Source organism: Falco naumanni, chromosome 7 (genome assembly GCF_017639655.2).
Source record: "Falco naumanni isolate bFalNau1 chromosome 7, bFalNau1.pat, whole genome shotgun sequence".
NCBI classification, from domain to species: Eukaryota; Metazoa; Chordata; class Aves; order Falconiformes; family Falconidae; genus Falco; species Falco naumanni.
In genome coordinates this window covers 22,032,893-22,052,754 of record NC_054060.1, presented here as the reverse complement: position 1 = coordinate 22,052,754, position 19,862 = coordinate 22,032,893, and the positions used below count along the sequence as shown (strand labels likewise).

The following is a 19,862-nucleotide window of genomic DNA, read 5'->3' as shown; positions in this document are numbered from 1 at the left end:
GTTTGAGGACCCCTGTCATAATCCTTTAACAATAAGTCATCATGTCATTTAAAGGTAGCTGCTGCTAACAAAATACCTAAATAAACATTCTTCTTGCCAGGAAATGTTGTTCTGCTTTGTTAGCTAGCAATAAGTTTAAAGAACAATGTTTTTCATGAGAACTGTCATCTGCAATTTTGTAGGTTGTGTTAAGTCAAGAGGATTTGAATGTCTTTCTCAAAGTGTTGACAGAAAACCTTGGTGAAGCAGAAGAACAAATTCATGCAAAACCAGTACTGCAAAAGGAAGGTCAGAGACGGATGTTGTTTGTCATGAATATTAAGTGTATTAGCTTTCAGGAATAACGGAAAGCGCTTACTATCTGGAAAGTAAGCTTAGATCTGAAACTGTGGTGTATAAGTGATAAACTTTTTAATGTTGCAAGGGCAGTGTTCACACTTTTAATACTTCAAAGAAGTGGAAACATCACAAGACAAAATCTGGTAATGGTGTTAGCTAAATTGTTATAGTACTAGCAAGGTATTGAGATATCAGAGTTGTCTTGCCGCCACAACATGTTTGTATTTCCTTTGCTTGCTCTGAAGCTAAAGGCCCTGCTTGTGGAAGTGTTGCTAGCTTATTTTAGGTGAATGTAAGCCATCTAAATGAATGAAAGAATGGGGTATGTGTGGTGGTTTAACCTCAGCCAGTAATTAAGTACCACATAACTGCTCGTTCACTCCCCTCTCACCCAGAGGGGTGGGGAGAAGAATCAGAATGGAACATAAAACTCAAGGGTTGAGATAAGAACGATTTAATAATTGAGATAAAATAAGAACAAAAGAACGGTAGTAATAATGACAATAACAGTTATAATGAAAGGAGGGAGAAAGGGAGAGGAATGAAATCCAAAGGGAAGGGAGAAAAGAAAACTAGTGACACACAATACAACTGCTCCTCACCTGCTGACTGATGCCCTGCCAGTCCCTGAGCAACAATCAACTGGCCCCAGACACCCCCCAACCTCCCACCCCCAGTTTATATACCAGGCATGATGTCCCATGGTATGGAATACCTCATTGATTAGTTCAGCTCAGCTGCCCTGGCTGTGTCCCCTCCCAATTCCCTGTACCCCTGCAGCCCTCCTACCAGCAAGGCCTGAGAAACCATGAAGTCCATGACCAACCACTCTGCCCCCATACCATAGTCAAAACACAGCACTGCACCAGCCAGCAAGAAAAAAAATGAATCTATCCCAACAGAAACCAGGACAATATGTTTCTTGAGCTAAACAAATGGTGGTAGTTTCAAAAGCTAACTAATTTATTGAATGTTTCAGGTAAAACTAAAGAAATGGAGAAATCAGTTTTGGCGCAGGATAAGTGTGTTCCAGAAGGAATGCTGCCTGAAAAGAGAAAAACTCCATTAAATGAAGATGTAATCAATATGCTACTTAATTTTGAAATCAAAGAGGTATGTATCCATCTGTAAAATTTATTGTTACTGAATATATACTAAAGTTTTAGAAGTAGTGAGCTATAAAATCCATTTTAACTGTTTAAAGATGATGATGGTACATACCAGCAAAAATAAAACAAAAAACCCCCAGAACTTAGTTCCTTAAGCAGTTTCTTTAGCTGTTTTCTTTTGTCTATATTATGCGAGATTGTATTTATAGTATATTTAACATAGACAATACATCTAACAGGGAAAACCAGACTTTTTACATGTTCTGTACTCATCAAACCTTAATCCTTCATAACACTGCATATGATTCTCTTAGTAACAAACCAGGTGAAATATTTAAGCTAGAACTAGTATTTTTCCCATAGAGATACTAAGTCTGATGTAGATGGAGTACTGGTAAAATGCACGAGTGATCAATTGACAAAGATAGCTATGCATAAGAAATTGTCCAAGCATGGTGTTTCTCTGAAGATGTCTGAGATACTAAATGTGAAGAACTCAGCATGGCCTTTTTCATTTTTTTTCAAGAGTGAGACCAAACAGCTTAGGTATGCGGGTTTGGCTTTTGGTTTTCAGGGTTTTTTGTGTGTATTTTTTTTTCGCTAAATCTCTGTGGATGTTCTTGTCCAATACAAAATCTGAGTTCCTATTTTTTAGACAGGAAAAAAAAATCATCTTCAAACTTGAGAAACTATTGCATTGCTGAGTGAGAGTGCATTCAAAGACTAGGAACACCCTCCTATCCCTGGCCACCAGGGAAACATATTCTGTGTGTGTGATATGAAATCATACAAGAAAAATCAGGGGTTTTTTAAGGTTATCAGAAATATTTGTCTCACAGTTGAAGTATAGACAGGTAGGAAGTTGATACCATCCCAGGTTTTGGGTTTTCTTAGTTTTTTCAGAATTACAATTGCAACTGGCTGATGAGGTACCTGTCAACAAAACCAGCATGTAGTTATTCAATGTGCATCACTAGTCCCTCTGGTCGCTTCTGACTTACAGATTTGCTGGCTTGGCTGTGAAGAACTTCTTTAGTGGTGGGACTGACGCATGTTACGGGCTAGGCTGTAGTGTTCCATGTTCTCTTATTTAATGTATCTTATGAACAATTCTGTCTTGTTTAATACACGTGTTTTACATGGAAATTTTTACTGAGGTAGGGTTCACATTGTCTGTGGACTGTATATGTTGGCTGATAAATGACAAAATGCAGATTTGTTAGTGTACAAAGAGTATGCCACGTAATGATGCAGAAAGGATTTGACAAGACTTGAATTCTTTAAATTTCTTGTGTGGTAAATTGTTAGATTGATGCACTGGTTTTAGTTCCCAAGAATGTAAGATAATTGCCTCATGTAACAATTGCATTAAAGTTAGCATTGCTCTTTAATAGCTATACCTAGTTCTGCTTTAATTTTCAGCTACATTTAGAAACTCAAGTTTTCTCATTCTCAATGTTGTAATCAGTGTAATGCTTAATATATTCTATAAATGAGGAATTGTAACGCTGAAACTTTTTTGTCCTTAATTATTATTTGCACAGCATCGGATATTCAAAGATTGATTCACATTGCTGTCTGTTCTCTACTGCTCTTCTTTCCAGACCAGTATGACTTGTAGTAACGTTTTTTTCCATATTCAGACTCTGTATGTAGCGCCTGTTTACAAAATTAAAGCATAGCTTAACAATGTAAAGATACACTGTTAGGCCAACAAAATTAAATTACAGCCAAATTAATAGACCTGGGATTTTTGTTTTGTTGTTGGAGTTAATAAGTGATTGGTTGCTTAGCCAAGAGGAACAGAGAGAGAGGGGAAAAAATCTTTTAACAAACTCCTGTTGTGGGTTCTCTTTGTTAAAAAGCAAAATGTCTAGATTAATACTACTCTTGAAGCTTAGCTGAGGAGATAATGGCCAGTTATAACTGCATGCTCTATCATCTGGACAGCTTCACTGAAATAGTGAACTTATTTCCATTTCCCCATTCCAGGTTGTAATAACCTTGATGAAGCAGGTTCAGAAGGAGAGATACCCATTACATGTTCTAACTGTGCTACAGCTTGGAACTGAAACCAAAGTTAAAAATCATGAATTGAGTGCAGCAGCATATCTGAAAAAAATTACTATGAGATGCATTGAAATAAGTGGTAAGTCTTCTGCAAAAATGGTATGCAGTCAGTACAGTGTGTGCAATCAGCTTCTGTAGCAATAGGGATAGGATGGTTAAAAGAAAAAATTAAGGGGGGGGAATGGCAGGAGGTTACATGCCAAATCCATTTAATGATGTCCTGTGTGATACATATTAATCTGTTTTACCTGATACCAAATTATACTCCTGTTGCTGGAGTTGGTTTGAGTTAACTTATTTGAATTAGTTGCCTACTTTGAGTATGAATGGTCATTCCTGAGAAGTATTCTATCTGTTCAGAGTGTTTTGATGGGCTTCTGAATCTGCGCTTTGTGATCAGCATCCTTGGTTGGCCGGGTAACAAAGTGATATTCAAGTAATAGCTGCAATAGCCATGTATTCAAAGTGAAGAAGTATGGTTTTGAATATAAAAACCTAAAGATAGGAATACAAAACTAATTATAGGAAAATAAGTTTCCCATTTTGAATCTTATATCAGGATCAAGTTAATTTTGAGTAGCTTAATTAAAAAAAAGTGAATACACTATTTCACAAGGTAATGCTTAATCTGCAGCTTCTCAGTGAAAAGCGATGTTTATAGAATAAGTATATCATTATATATAATTGAGAATTAGCATGGAGGCATTCCAAAGGTGGAGTAAAGCTTCTGAGTGGGAATACTTTACGGTCTTATTTCTTTATTTGCAGACACAAAAGGAGATCCTCTTTGCATTATTAATTCTTCAAGTGAGACAGATGAACATCTTCTGAAAATGGAATACATTAAGGTTTCAGTACCTTTTAACTAAGGTTATATGGGGAGTAAAATAAGGCTTCCATACTTAGTCTGCATCAGAAATTTTTTTTCTTCTTTTAAAACCTGTAGGATTTGTATCTAAAACTTATCTAGGTCTTCTCCCAAATACCTATATTTCAGCTTACCATTTAATTTCACTCTCCACTGCTTCCATACAGTGCTTGCTTCATAAGTCAACACAATTACTGAAATCACTGGTGAGGCCAAATGTTTGTATACGTTCTTCTTTGTGAATGATACAGATAAGTATCTTGGTGAAACTTAATAGGTGAGATAGTCTTTACCTATGTAAGTGATAGGTGGCTCTCTACAGGTGGTAAAACTAGCATTTGAGGAGTGGTATAAGCTGGAGTTCTTGAGTTTGTTGATTTTTTTTAAAAAAAGTGCCTTTCAAAAACCGCATGGATACGTGGGAATCTGGTAGGTTGTAGTTGTATTCTTATCTATAATGACCTGATTCTTATTAGATATACAGAAACGTGACAGAGTACTAAGTGTAAATTGATCCAGTTTAAATAGATCCTAGGTAAGAGAGAAAATTGTAACTGGCCAGTTGAACTTTCACAAAATATGTGCTGTAAAATGTCACTGAGTGTTGTGAGTACACCTTCTTGTTGACTTGTGTGCCTTATTTAGAGAACTTGTTTCTTGTCCTTTGTTTTCCTTTGCAATGGGAATAATCCTTATGTGTTTGTGTGATAAATTCAATTTGTTCAGTTAATTCAGTTAATGAACTTGGTTAATTCAGTAGAGACTGAGTGTGTGATTGGGCTTATTTTATTTCCTTTAGGCTGATGTTGATGGACCAGCTTTTGTTACTACTTATGGAAGTACCAAGCAAAACATCAATGTAAGTATTGGATGTATTTAATTTTTTTTAAGCTTCTTGCAAAGTAACAGCTGTGTAAACTTGTTAGTTGCCCTCTTTTTCTCTTTTCATTAAAGAGGGGAAAAAAACCCCACCAACCTAAAACACGAAAACTTGACTCTTTCATCATTAAAGCTTAATGCTTTATTTTTAACTACTTCAAAGAAAAATCCAGGAGGAGATTAAATTACTTACTTTTTTTAATGAACTATTTAGTGTATTAATTCTTTTAACTAGAAGCTGTACATTTTTAGCTAGTTTAAATTTATAAGGACATATTTCTACTGAGGCCTGTTGGGTGTGTATTATTTCTGCAGTGACACTCAGCAGCCTGTGAAACCAAGGCCTTGTGTTTCAGAGCTTGAAAGTTTGTAACAGTGAAATGTCAAAAGTATTTTCAGAGGTCTTGTGTTTAATCAGTCCTTTTCTACTTCTCCTGAAAGCAACCAATTCATGTGTAGCTTTCCATGGCTTCAGTGACTTTTGAAGCAAGAGAGTCATTTTGCTTTTAAAATGGTTCCTTTGAAGTAGTAGTGGTGTGTGCAGCTTGCTTCTTGACAGCCATATGTGGAACTTGAAGTGGCTGGACTGTTTAGAGTCAATAACGCTGACATCCCATAATGCATCAGTAAAACCATTTATTAAGAGTTGCTTTGGGCTAAGAAGTCAGCTAGGTGATGCTGGGTTTCACTAAGTAATACTGACTAGATAGTTGCTACTTGAGTACTTTGTGTTTGTGCAAGTCTTGATGTTTTGTTGTATCATACCTGCTAAAATACCTCTGTACGCAGTTCTGATGGTGTCAACCAGAGTGCTCAATAGTTCACAATGAAATGCAGCAGAACTGAGAGCTTACTGAAAAAGCATAACTACATGTAGCATCAATTTCTAGATAGGCACAGTTCCTCTGTAGCAGTTTTAAGCTTTACTTCCACAGCTCTATCATCTGTTTGGGGGCTTGTGTGGTGTTAAATTGAAGGAGGTAGAAGTGTGAGATACTGGAGAAATTTGAAAGGGTGAGAAACTTGAGCAAGACACTATTTTCTCAATTCTGCAACAATAACTATGAGTTGTTATGCAATAGACTGCTACTAAATAACAATGTTACTTTGTCTCCTTGCCCTCATTTTAGGTCACTTTTTCATCTTTGGATATAGTACTTCACACAGAAGCTTTGCTTTCCATCATAAGTTTTCTTACATTCAGTGTTCCATCAGGTGGTTTTCCCAGCACTGATAAAACATCAGACCACAAGCTGCAAATAAAAGAACAAGAAAAGGGCAGTACTCTTAGAGCAGGTAATGTGGTATTAGAAAGCCTGTACTTCTGTTGCTTAACAGCATCTAGCCTTTGCTTTCAAAGGATGCCATTTCAGGTGACAGCATTGCAATCTGTTTGGAGAAAAACAAGGAAGAAAATAATCTTGTTTAAGAAAGAAAAGCCAGATGTTTTTGCTGTCACTTTGTTTTACACATTCTCCTTAGTCAATATAGCTTTTCTCCTAGGTAGTAGTCTGACTTTTGTAATAAAAGTGGACTAAATGATATTGCAGTGAACAATACCAAAGCTTTTCCAAAGCATTGGTGTCACAACTTAGTTGCTTTCCAATCTGAAGGCTCTAAAGAGTTGCTTACATTGCTGACAATAAACATTCTTGAGCCCTGGGGAAGCAAAGAGAAGTTATGAACTGAAAGGTGTTGTGCTTATTTGAATAATTAGTAGCTATAACTTTGAAATAGTACGTGTTTTTCTATGGAAACTGCATAAGAATGTTTCATCAGGTCCTGTGTGGCTGATCCTTGTATTTGTAGGGAAATGCAAGGTTTTCTAATCCTAAATCTATTGGGACTGAGTTTACAGTGGCTGGCTGTTAGATTTTGTGTTCTACAGGCACCTTCAATTTGCTGCAGAAACTTTTTTCACCTGATAGGCCAAAATTGGCACTGCTATTCTATAAAGAAAGGAACATTTCTCATGTGAGATCGTGTTCCAAATAATGAAATGTATGCTGTATTCGGCATACTGTTGCATGAAAGCTAGGTATTTATGAGGAGAGAAAACATAGTCTTGATTGCTGTTTGCCTGTGTTAGTTGGTGACTTTTATATAATTAGCAGTAACTTAAAGGGAGTAAGTGCAGGTTGCTTTTTAAATAGTTTATATATGTACAATTATCTAACATTTGTTGTAAACAATTAGCTTAAGAAGTTTTTGTCTGTCTCTTGTGTTTCCTACCTAGTGCCGAGTAATGCAGCCCGTGATGATATCTGCGAATTAAAACTCACTGCAAAGCTAAATGCATTCGGTATTACAGTGTGTGATCAGACCTGTAGCATTGCAGACATTAGAATACAAGGTAAGGTTTTTTTTATTTAAATAATAGAGTAGCTGATTGTAGCAAGAAATATATTATTCCCCTCCATTCACTTCTGAAAGGCTAGTGTGTGCACCACATATGTCTCTGTAAGATATGTTTGAATACTTTCTGATTGCATAAGATGGTCGTTAATTATTTTAGTAGCCAAAATGCCTGCGAGGCAAGAAAACGTTTAACCCTGAAAAAGAAAATTAAGTGGAGTAAAACTAAAAGAAATGAAGGCACTACATTATAAATAACAGAAGCTTTCTTTTTTTTAATAGCTAGATCTTGGATAGTGTTGGGAATTTTCTAGTCTTAGAGTCAGTTTATGCTGGTATACGTAGTAAGGTCATGACTTCTGTCTTGGGCTTAGTGTCGGTTATTATACAGTAGAATACTGGATTCTAAGCTCCTCTTAGTCTTTATATCCAGTAATAAATGATGCTTCTTTTTAAAAAAGTGTTTATTTAATAAATGCACTTAAACAAATGTCTATCTTCTTCCTTTTGTCTCAAATCAGGAATGGATGCATCTATAGCTATGAAACCTAAAAAGATTAAAGTGTTCTCCAGACTTGAGGACATTGTTATTACAAATGTTGATCCAAAAACAGTCCATAAAAAGGTGATGTGTTGTGCAGATTGTAAACAAACAAAAAGACCTTGTTCTTTATTTAATGACAGCACTGTAGTTTATTTGCTGTGTTGTATAATAAGTGCAATGTAATGTATCAATTATTAAGCAAAATTCCATTGCTAATTTCATTTATTTCAGGGAAGAAAAACGTTCTTCCCTAAAATATTTAATTCTTTTTAATCATGTTTTTACTGATGTGCTTGAGTTGCATGGGTTAAATGTAAAGGGACTATAGATAACCGTGTGAGAAAACATATACTATAGAATATCTGATTTAATTTCCTTTTGTGCCAAGCATATATGTGTCCAATTATTGCTGATAAGTTGCATTTGATCTTTTTGTGGAAATATTTTTTGTTTGATAACTTAAGCAATAATTCTATTGCAGATTACTGCCTGGGAGTGTTAACTATATGGACTTAATCTTCTAGGCTGTCTCCATAATGGGAGATGAAGTGTTTAGATTTCACATGTCACTTTATCCAGATGCTACCGCGGGGGAAGCTTATGCAGATATGTCAAGGGTGGATGGAAAAATGTCTCTGAAAGTAGGCTGCATCCAAATAATTTACCTACATAGATTCTTCCTGTCTCTCTTGGTAAGACATTGGTTTCAGTTCCTTACTTGACATTATAAGTTTTTTAATAAAATAAAACGTAAACTGTTCTTTGTGACTTGTACCTTGCGTGAGCTGATGCACAAGCATATGGAAATATTTTGTTGAAGAAGTGTCACTTAAGTTTTACTGTTTCATAGAAGAATGAGGAGTAAGGAGGATGACAAAACAAATTATGAATTGATAGCTTTAATAATACCTTAAAAATTAAATACATAAGCAATGTCTCAGCTTGTGCATGATTTTAACCTTTTTCTCTTTTCCATGGTTGCATTAGAAGTTCTATCTTTCTGCCAGTTTTACTATTTTTCTTAAATTTACATTTTGTCGGAGGCTTGTCTTTTTTGAGAGGTTTATTTGCTCTCATAGAACTCTTATTTTTTTCACTGCCTATCAACAGAACTTCCTAAACAATTTCCAAACGGCACAAGAAGCCCTGACTGCAGTTACTGTCCAGGCAGCAGAAAAGGCTGCTTCCAGCATGAAAGACTTTGCTAAAAAGAGCTTCCGCCTCTTAATGGATGTCAACCTGAAAGCTCCAGTTATAGTTGTTCCTGAGTCTTCAACTTCATACAATGCTTTGGTAGCTGATCTTGGCTTAATCAGAGTTCAGAATGAATTCAGGCTGGTGTCTTCAGATGAATCTCCTCTTCCTCCAGTCATTGACAACATGGATGTGCAACTAACTCATTTGAAATTATCAAGGTATACATGGAGTTTTCTTCTGAATTGAAAAGTGTTTGTAAAGAAAACAGGTCCATATTCTATATACAGCATTGTTCTATGTTTTTAAAGATGATAGGTGATGAAAACATACTAAAACTAAACAAGCCCACTCCCCTAGACTAAGTTTGGGAGTGCTTTTAGATAGGGACACATGTCCCTGTCTCAAACTTATTGGAGAGAAAGGAATGATAGGACAGTAACTGAGCTCATCTTAAGTGCATACCTGGGTGTAAGTGCATGTAAGCATGCATTATTACTAATTTAGAAAAAAGTATACGTATAATTCTGCTAGATTTATATGATATTGTTTTATATTCTGCAACTACTAAACATTTTTTTTCTCTGCCACTGTCTTTTGTAGGTGTGTTATATCCACAGATTCTCAACCGTTTCATGAAATTCTATGTCCTGTGAGTTTGACTTTACTGGTCCAGAGAAATTTAGCAGCAACTTGGTATCATAAAACCCCAACAATTGGTATCAAAGGAGACCTAAAACCAATGCAGGTAATACAAAGTTATGTCAAAAGTTACATATTTTCTCAGAATAAGAATAACCTAGTTAAGATGCTTGTAAACTCGTTGCAACTTGTATTCTTTACAGAATGTTAAAAGATTCCAGCTTGACGGTCCAGTTCATTGGTCTATTGGAGTTTTGATATCGTATAGTGACTAATTTTGGTGTAGCAGCATGCAAATGGAATAAAACCTATTTTTTACTTTTCTGTGGGTCTGTTGGAGCTATCCTTCGACTCAACAGTCAGTAAAGTCATTGAGGCTGTCTTTGAATTAGCATTTAAAATCTACATTTAAGATTTTATATTGTTTAATCTGTAATATTCAGGTTATTTGAGCATTTAAGTAGGTTTATTAGAAATTAAAAGGGTAGATGTGGATCTCCAGTATGCAACAGTTAAGAAGTATGTTTCATATCTTTGCAGATGCAGGGCTTTACTTTCTCTTTTCCTACATTAACCGTATGGATTTAAGTGTGTAAAAATGGGCTAGGGGCCTTTTAGTTGTTCATGATCCCTGTTTAACTCCTGAATCTGTGCTGTGGCCAAATGTAGCACTGGTGAAGCACAGATGATTAACGTAGTGGAGCAGTACCAGTAAAAAAAATAAATGTAGAAAAAACATTCTAACACTGTATTGCGGGCTAAGTGACTACATTTTGTCACTTAATACTGCTTTTTTTTCATGATCATGTTATGTGATAGTTGGATTCAGTTTAATTAACTCTTTAAAGGCCTACTGAATGACAGTTGCTTTAGTGTATATGATGTAAATTTTGCATTTAATGTTATCTGGTTTTGTTTCTGGATTACTGAATTATTAAGAAGGGCTTATTATCATCAGTTACTCATATTTTTAGCAGGCAAAGAGCCTTTACAAGACTAGAAAGTGTTTATCGTGTGGAGTGTTAGTTCTTGTTGTAACTCTTGTTCTTAACAAGTAACAAATGATATTTTAGGAAAAATGGGCAAATTATTTCGGGTGTTTTGGCCAGGATCATTTTGACTAGACAGCTTGTTTATGGTGGAAGCAGCATGTTGTTACTTCTCAACATTTGCATACTGTGTTAGAAAGAAGTACTGTCACCAAAAATGAAGTTGCGGGTTTATCACTTCACAGATTGCACTCAGTGAAGATGATCTAACTGTGGTCATGAAAATTTTACTTGAAAACCTTGGAGGGGCTTCTTCCCAGCCAACTACTGTACAAGAGAACATTGAAGATACACAGATACTTAAAAAAGGGAAAGTTCCAAATGAATCTGATTTCTGTGAGGGTATGTTCAATTCAAAAGCTGCATATGTTTAGGCAGAGGGCTATTTGCAAATTCAAAAATCGTATTTATCTCAAGCACTTAGGTGTGTAAATAAAATCTTTTTCTTAATTATTCCATATGTATTGTGTACATGAAAGGTTATAAATAATGTATGCACATACATATGTAGTGTGAGCTGTTGATGATCAAAAGTTTTTTGTAGTGTGTTTTTTGTGATTCATCTCTTACAGGATGGTACTCTTCAGCTGCAGGTAGTTTAAAAAAGAAAAAAGCCAAACCAACTACTCCATAATGTTAATGCACAGTTACAACAGTCTGGGGTATTATTAGTATTCAAATAGTGTGATAATGTAAAGAGTGTATGTCTGTGAATGAAATATTGTTAACTTTGCCAAAATCTTTTTTTTTGTCCAAAATTTAACTTTCTTAGTGTCAAAAAACTATTGTTCAGCCAATAGTTGAATTGCTATGCTATCAGAAGAAACTGGAAGGAAGAATAGTGCAAACTTCTTGAGCAGTCTTAGTGTTTTCTGTAGTTCTTCATCAAAGCAAATGAAGAACTGCAGTAAATTAATGACAGTCTTTTTTTTATTAAACCACTCTGTGCTAGGTAATTTTAGCATGCATTAAATAGAACAGAGTGCTATTGAGTAAAGAGTAGTGCTTGTTGATCTGAATAGTCTTCCAAATTTAGAGGTTTTCCTCTTTCTGTGACTGTCTGATATTAACTAAAAAACCCCCAAAACAAACAAACAAAACGAACAAACAAAACAAAACAAAACACCCCCACACCCCTGCCTTGCCCAGAAAACCACCCCCAAGCCCAGTGTTCTACAGAAATGTAAAAATACTTTCTTTTCACTGACAGGTCCTCTTGCTTTCGGAGAAAAAGATGCTTCTGCAGTTCAGTCTTCTGTGGAATGCTATACAACGCTTACATTTGACTTCAATTTTGAGTCACTTTCAGTAACTCTCTACAATAGTGATACAAATCAGGTTTGTGACGAAGCTTTTACCATACAGATGGGGTGGGGAACTTAACGCTTCTCACGTAGACAGAACTCAGGATAGTAAAACAAAGAGTTTCATTGGTTTTGTTGACATTGTATTGCTTACTCTATGGAGTTTATGCAATTTATCTTGGAACTTTGTTTCTTTATGGGCAGAGTATGTCTGTAAGTGTAATAAAAATGACCCTAAAAAAGTAATGAACCAACCAACCAAAACAACCCACCATCTGATTTGGTCATTCAAGCCTTGATTCCAGTTATCCAAAATAAAAATGAAAATTTGAAAAGCAGGAATTGCTAGCTTTAGATGATGCTAGTTCTGTGCATGCTACCTATATAGTCAGTAAGCAGAGCCAAGGTGAACATAGCCCATACTTCCTTCTTGTATCCCTGAGGGTGAACAATAATGAACATCCTTCTTGTGCAGAAAATGGAAGAGAAAAATGTACAATGTTGCCTTATTTTTATGATTTAATATGCTTTGTCCAGAAGTGAAGATGCTTGCTATGTTAGTCTTGGTATATAGTGAAGATGTGGTAGCTTTGCATTTAAAATAACTGTAGTGCAGGAATTTGTGGTGCTTTTTGTATGAGAGGCACAAAATGAGCATTATGGGGAATAAATACACTGTAATGGGACCACTTTAATTTCTTCATACACTTTCCACGTTTTACTCAGGTCCTGTTTGCAAATAAGTTAGTGTGGTAGGAGTGGAGGGATCCTCTGGTAGGAGGTTCAGAGTTCAGGCAGGTTATCCTTTGGTCATGCATTCTGAACAACTGTTAGAAATGTGGTAAAGAAACAACTTTGTTACAGTCCGTTTTCTGTTTTCTCAGTGAGTTTCTTGGACTAATTTGTATGATTGGAGGACTGACAGCAACAGGCTAATCAGATCCTTCAATTCATGGATCAAAATGCACGTGGCTAGCAGAAAGGGAAATGTTCCTATTTGTTCCATAATAACTAGTCCTACTATGTCTCATTATGTAGAAGTCCCTGCTTTCACTGCATAGTGACAAATTACTCCTTGGTGAACTCCGATTGCATCTCATGGCATCATCAGGGAAGATGTTTTCAGATGGCTCCATGGATATTAGTGTTAAACTCAAGGCGTGTACCCTGGATGATCTCAGAGAAGGAATTCAGAATGTGACTGCAAGGTAAGTTTGAGAAAATCAGAAATGAAAAAACTCCATGCAACTTGTGAGGAAGGTTGTTACCTTGTTCTATACTATGTTTCACATGGGATTGATAAAACTTAGTAGGGCTGTCAGTTGTTGCCTGTCATAGTGTGCACTACAGTAATGAATGATGTAATCTGAATAATGTTAAGCAAGTTTCTTGTATATGTTGATTTTCCAGGTTATCCAAAACAACAAAAAAAAGTGTACCTGGGAGGCTTGAGTAAACTATGTAGAACAGCTGGGTAGAGAGCAGCCAGCCTCAGCTGGAGAGCTCTATGCATGGAAACTTTTTAGTCTGATTGTTACATGCTACATAGGTAGTTCCAAAACTGTAGCACACATTTTAAATTCAAATGACTCCTGTGTTAGAGAAACCTTCTTATTTCTGGAGGAAACGCCGATTGTTTGTGTTGTAATTGTTATTTATAAATGGCACTGGGGAAAAAATGGCACTACTTATGCATTGCTCGTTTTTCTAGATGTATGTGTTATGATGTTTGAAATGTATCTTATGAAACTTGTTTTCCAGAATGATAGACAAGAAAGATGACACAAATGACAGTTCTATGATAGATATAAACTACAAGCAGGATAAAAATGGAACTGAAGTAATTGCTCTCCTTGACAAGCTGTACATATGTGCCAGTATGGAGTTTTTGTTGACAGTAGCAGATTTTTTCATTAACTCAATGCCAGCATCCTCAACTGAAAGATCTGCACAGTTCCAATTAAAGCATGTTGCTTCTGGGAAATCCAAGACAGAAACAGGTCTGTGAAACTGATTTCCACCCCCACTCCCCTCCTTTACAGACCTCGTACTGAAAATAAATCATCCAAAGGTTTACAAGATACTGTCTTGCTATCAGGCTTAAGAAATGAGTTTATTCTTCACAATGTGTAAATTGGGCACTGATACCATAGATTGTTGTAAGCAGTAGTAGTTCTAAAATTGCTGTGTTAAGTAGTGGAGTTGTGCTCTCCAACAGAGCTAAATATTGAAAATCACTCATGCTAAACAGGACTTTTACCCGTGTAATGTTGCAAAGGAAGCATCCTTAGGGTAAAAAGTGCCGTGTAGATAGTAATTAAGGAAGTAAAGAGAACAATTTACTCTTTAAAGGTGAGTGATGTCTTACCCTTACTTCTGCAAGTTGTGTATTTTGAAACTAGGTTATTTCAGTATGGAAAACTTGAGTTTTTGATGAACAGCTTTCCTCTCTTTGGTTGAAGACTAAAGGTAAAGCATGATGAAACAAGGGCAAGGAACACCGCGTTTGAGGTTCTTTTTATTTGGTTTTAAGTGATTGTTAGGCTTGCCTTAGTTGTGGTCAGACCTAGTCTGGGTTGTGTTGTCCAGCTGGTTCCCAAAAAAACTGCTGCTGTTTTGGGGACCTTGGCAGAGTACTAGAGTGAGCCCTAGGTTTTATGAATTGCCCTAGTGATGTCAGCAGTTCACTTCCTCTCTTCTTCCCTTGCTAGGGCTGTGCACAAGCCCTGTGATGAGGGAGAGATGGTACACACTCCAGAAAAATGGCACTTGCAGGGGCTGCTCAGGGTGCGTTGTTGCCTGTAGTCCATGATGCCTAGCTTTCTTGGCTTTCCTTGTAGTGCACCAAGCCTCAACTTGGCACGTCTTCCATTGCATAGGTGTGATATCCTGGTACTACCAGGAAGTATGAGGTGTGAGTAACCCATATAATGAGTCCCAGTGTGCAGGAGCATCACATGGCTCTACACTGCCTATCATTGAGGGCCAAAGTGACTAGATCCATCACTAGGTTAGAGACTCTTGCTTTTAATTGAGATAAACATGATATAATTCTCTCCTTCTGTTTGAAGACTGAGTGGATATTCAGACAAATTGAATATTGCTAATTTGGTTTCAATTAGTAAATCTTCACTCTAAAGAATTTAGTTACTTTAGGTATTCAGCCAGAATATAACTATTTCCAGCTCGGCTTTGTAGAGCCACTGCTTAGGTTGACTACAGTGTGTAGAGCTAATACTGTCTTTTTACAATATTGAAACAATTTCTTCAAAACAAGGCTTCTGACCAGTTTGCTGCTGATTTCTGCACACTGTGTAATATTCAGCAAAGTATTCCTGTAAAAATTGAGACATTATTTGTAAAATTTATACCTCTAAAATTATGTAGCAATTTTAATGCATGGCTTGGGTATTATGTACATAATAATGCTTTCAAACGTTTGATATTCAAGGGGGTGTTTCACTTTCACAGAAATATCTGTACGGCAAAATATGACAGTAAAAGCTGTGATCATGGATCCAGAAATCGTTTTTGTTGCTAATTTGACCAGTGCGGATGCCCCTGCCTTAAAAGTGTCCTTCCAATGTGACTTTTCTTTGACATCTGGAAAGCTCGCACAGAGGATGACTGCTCAAGTTAGGGGATTCAAAGTGTTGGCCTGTGCCTTTCTCAAAGAAAAACAAGACAAAAGTGTTACTACGGTAAGAAAACTCGGTTTTCATAATGTGATAAGTAATGAGAACTGTTGGCAGGTGCGTTCCTTCGGTTGGGGTATCCATAGCACTGAGAAATTTCAGGTTTTGTATCATGACTGCTATGAAGACAGGAGGGGACCGCACATCTGTGGTATGGCTTTTAAAGGTGAATCTTTCATCTGTAGGTGCAAGACTTCATTATGTAGAGTTCTGTCTAAAAGTTGTGTACTGCATTTTTAAATTAAATTTAAACTTTCTTAGTGAAAAAATTGTATGAGGGATTCTGAAGACTAAGAATATCTCTCTGCAACTTTTGTTTATTGCCTGTCAGCTCACTTGTTGCAGTAGAGTATGCTGATTAGCATGTTGCTTGGAACTTCTACTCATTCCTGGTAGCGATCAGTGAGCCACAAAGGTGGCCTGTGTGGTTCATCTCGCACATGGTATCTTTCATTCTGCATTTAGTTTTCTAAAAGATTCAGGGTTTTTTTGACAATACCATCAGTGTTTTTGTGCATTGGATTTTTGTTTTGTCTGTTTTTTAAGCCTTACATCAAAAGCTTTTATTTCACTAGCTTTTAACCTTCCTGTACAAAATTGTTCTTGTGCAAATTTGGATGCTGGAATGAGGTACAGTAACACTGTGGAAAGAATGCTGTTACTTTGAAACATACTATTTTATGGAATCAGCATCCCTTTGGCCTATGGCATTAAGAAATACAAGACCATTTGAACAGGTTAGATTCCAGGAGTTACCTTAATAATAAAATTATATTTTTCACTCAGGTGTTACGACCATGTTCTTTGGTCATGGAAAATATGGTGCATGTCTCAGGGTTACAAACTGTGGTAGTAACAGTAGAAGAACTTACTATAAAGGTAAGATCATTAAAACTGTCTTCTGAAGAACAAGTGTGCTTCTCAAGCTGTAGCATGCTTTTTTAAAAAGTTCTGTATTGCTACTTAAAGTTCCCATTTTCCCCATTAATTTAATTTCAGAAATAGGCATTTATCCTTTTTTTAGAGCTGTTCTGTGTTGGAAAAGATCATTCCATGTTCCTTGTTTGGGCAATCTCTTGGCAAAAAAGGACTAATTTAAATACGTCAGGTACCAGGATTCCTTCTACCAGTTTCTTCCAAATTTATGAAACAGACCTTCCCCCTATCGCTACCACCACCACTGTTTTTGTCTTCAGAGACGCTTATAAGCAGGAGCATACATGCAAGTGTGTGTGCCGTTAATGTGATTTCCAGGATGATATACAATGTGAAATACCTAGTTCTTAATAGGTAAATTAATAATTGTGTCTATAGTAAAGGTCTTTCTGAATGCAGTTTACTAATTCTCCTATTAAAAGTTCAGAAATTTGCATTTGTGGTCTGAAAATTGTGGTCAGTGGTGCTGTCTTAAACTGTAGGCAACAGTACATTGTTCCTAAAGCATAAAGCTTTTGGTGGGTTTATTGTACTGCAAATGGAAATGGTGGTGCGCATAACTCTGCAAACATGCTTTTCTGAACACCTTGAAGATTTTAAAAATAAATTCACATTTCACAGTGTAGTAGGGAAAAGGTTGATATTGACTGCTGTTATGGGAGTACCATGTATCAGTAAAAGTGAAATTGCAATCTGAGAATTTTATTCTTGAGCCGGGGGGCGGGGGGGGGGTGTCTTGTGAGGGAGGAATTGGAAAGTTTTGTAGGAAGGGAAAAGCAGAGGAAGTCCATGAATGGGTTCTGTTTCTTTACCTTGGAATTGAAGTTGCATCTCTTATAAGAGTCTTTAATGCTGTGTACCTTTATGAAGAACCCAAGAGTTCTTTGCCATTTCCATTTATTGTATATTTTGTATGTTAATCAGTTTTAAATTGTTTTGTGCTATAAAGTTTTTTTTGTTCTTTGTTCAAGATCTCACCAATAATTTTGAATACTGTAATGACCATTATGGCTGCCATAAAACCCAAAACAATAGAGGAGGATTCTAGAGGAGCACCTGAAGTTTCTGAGAATTTGTGGCAAGTGAAGCCTATAGATGAGTGCAATGCTTGGTTTCTTGGTGTTGATGTAGCTACAGAAGCAACAGAAACTTTTAAGGACCGGGAACATGTTCTGAAACAAGAGAAATTCGATATTGTAGTGAAATCAGTTCAGGTCACCTTGGAATGTGGCCTGGGTCATCGTACTGTCCCTTTATTGTTAGTGGAATCTGTGTTTTCAGGTGTCCTTAAAAACTGGTCTTCGCTGATGGAGGTCACTGCTGATATGTCACTGGAGGTATGTAGAATCAAATTGTTAGCAGTTTAAAACACTTTTGCACATTTCATAATGTTCCAAGTAAGTTTCTAGTATATTTCTATGTGCTAAATTAATAGTAGTTTTAAGTTGTAATGCGCTTAGGAGTGCTTTAGTAGTCAGGCAAGTATGGCTAAGCATGATGTAGTTCTTAGGAAACTTTAAAATCAATGACAGTTGTTACTGGAATAATCTAGTTCTGTTTCTCCATTATTTTTGCATATTCATTTTTTGCTGCATGAACCATGAGCTTGGCTTAGCTGAATATTCATATTTATCTGTTTGCCCATCTTTGTTTCTCTAGCATTGTGTTTATTTGTAAGGTACAAGTTACGCTATGTTCTCAAAAATCTTCTTTGCATCTTGGATTGTAATCATATGATATCTGTTTTGCTAGCTATTGCAACTGTTTTCCCCAAGACACGGTAAATTCTGAGATGTTATGTCTCTTACAGAGGCAGCATATTAAAATTTCATACAACTAGATGTGCAGCTGTTCTGTGCAGTAGGTTAACTACAGCTTAATTACATGTTGTCGGTGTACCAAATGTGCCTCATATTCCATTCTGTACTGGATATACAAGTAGCCTTTTTTCATTGCTAGATGTGCATATCAGAGTATGGAAGATGCATGCCTAACCGTATACAACTGGGGGAAGTCGCCGTGCTTCCAGAATTGGGGAGGGATGTGCAAGATAGCTGAAAGGGAGTGTGCAGAACAGTTCGGACCCCAACTTCTGTTCAAATTTGCAGTGGCTGAAGGGAAGTAAAAACTTGGTGTAGGTTATGAGATTAATTGTTCCAGTGGACCAGATCCAGGCTAAGGTTTGCTCAGACTGAATTTTTATTTCATAGTATGATCATGTACTCTGGGCGTTGAAGTTCCTGATCTCAAAATCATAGTCTCAAACAGTCTTAAGAGAGGGTAGAGTCTTGATTGTATTAAATGAAGATGTTAAAAAGGCATGGAGTTACCAGGCTGTCTGGTTGTTCTAAAAGCAAGGCAGGTTGTCAGTTCTTCAAAACTTAAGTCACTTTCAGAAAGTGTATGACATATTACACTTGTGTATTAATTTTTGAAGCCATTAAAAAGTAGACCTCGAAAATGTGAAATGAAGTTCAATGTTTTCTTGTTAATGTTTTTCATACTAAATACTATTGGAAGGAACTCAGTCTTTTATTTTTAGATGCCTTATTTAATTTTGGTTCTTTCTTTAGGTTCATTATTACAATGAAACCTATGCAGTGTGGGAGCCACTTATTGAACGAATTGAAGGAGGAAAGAAGCAATGGAGTTTAAAGCTGGAAGTATGTAAATTGAACCCATGTGAAACAGTTTGAGTAGCCAACTATTTCTTAAAAGTTTTCTGTGACAGAAGATTGATCTTCTGAATGCTGTTGCTTTGAGGAAGCTGTGCAATTTCACATAGAAAATCAGTCTTCAGACATCATAAGGCATTTCTGAATAATGTTAATTCTCCAGTGCATGGACAAAATGTAGTGTGTAACCACACATACAGAGA

General features: G+C 36.4%; 1 protein-coding gene across 4 annotated transcripts in view; it reads left to right on the top strand.

Moving 5' to 3' along the window:
- VPS13C (vacuolar protein sorting 13 homolog C) overlaps window positions 1-19,862 on the top strand; it is a 97,058-nt gene that overhangs the window by 41,539 nt on the left and 35,657 nt on the right. For all 4 annotated transcript variants that reach the window (XR_005828825.1, XM_040600342.1, XM_040600341.1 and 1 more), the window contains 19 exons: window positions 183-288; window positions 1,319-1,452; window positions 3,441-3,597; window positions 4,287-4,366; window positions 5,186-5,245; window positions 6,396-6,561; window positions 7,502-7,618; window positions 8,142-8,245; window positions 8,689-8,856; window positions 9,275-9,579; window positions 9,962-10,106; window positions 11,235-11,391; window positions 12,260-12,387; window positions 13,392-13,561; window positions 14,115-14,353; window positions 15,825-16,054; window positions 16,835-16,927; window positions 17,956-18,321; window positions 19,558-19,647. Coding sequence is in view for 3 of the 4 variants with exons in the window: in XM_040600342.1 (XP_040456276.1) it covers window positions 183-288; window positions 1,319-1,452; window positions 3,441-3,597; window positions 4,287-4,366; window positions 5,186-5,245; window positions 6,396-6,561; window positions 7,502-7,618; window positions 8,142-8,245; window positions 8,689-8,856; window positions 9,275-9,579; window positions 9,962-10,106; window positions 11,235-11,391; window positions 12,260-12,387; window positions 13,392-13,561; window positions 14,115-14,353; window positions 15,825-16,054; window positions 16,835-16,927; window positions 17,956-18,321; window positions 19,558-19,647 (3,015 nt within the window). In the remaining variant the exon portion in view is untranslated. The remainder of the gene's footprint in view (window positions 1-182; window positions 289-1,318; window positions 1,453-3,440; window positions 3,598-4,286; window positions 4,367-5,185; window positions 5,246-6,395; window positions 6,562-7,501; window positions 7,619-8,141; window positions 8,246-8,688; window positions 8,857-9,274; window positions 9,580-9,961; window positions 10,107-11,234; window positions 11,392-12,259; window positions 12,388-13,391; window positions 13,562-14,114; window positions 14,354-15,824; window positions 16,055-16,834; window positions 16,928-17,955; window positions 18,322-19,557; window positions 19,648-19,862) is intronic.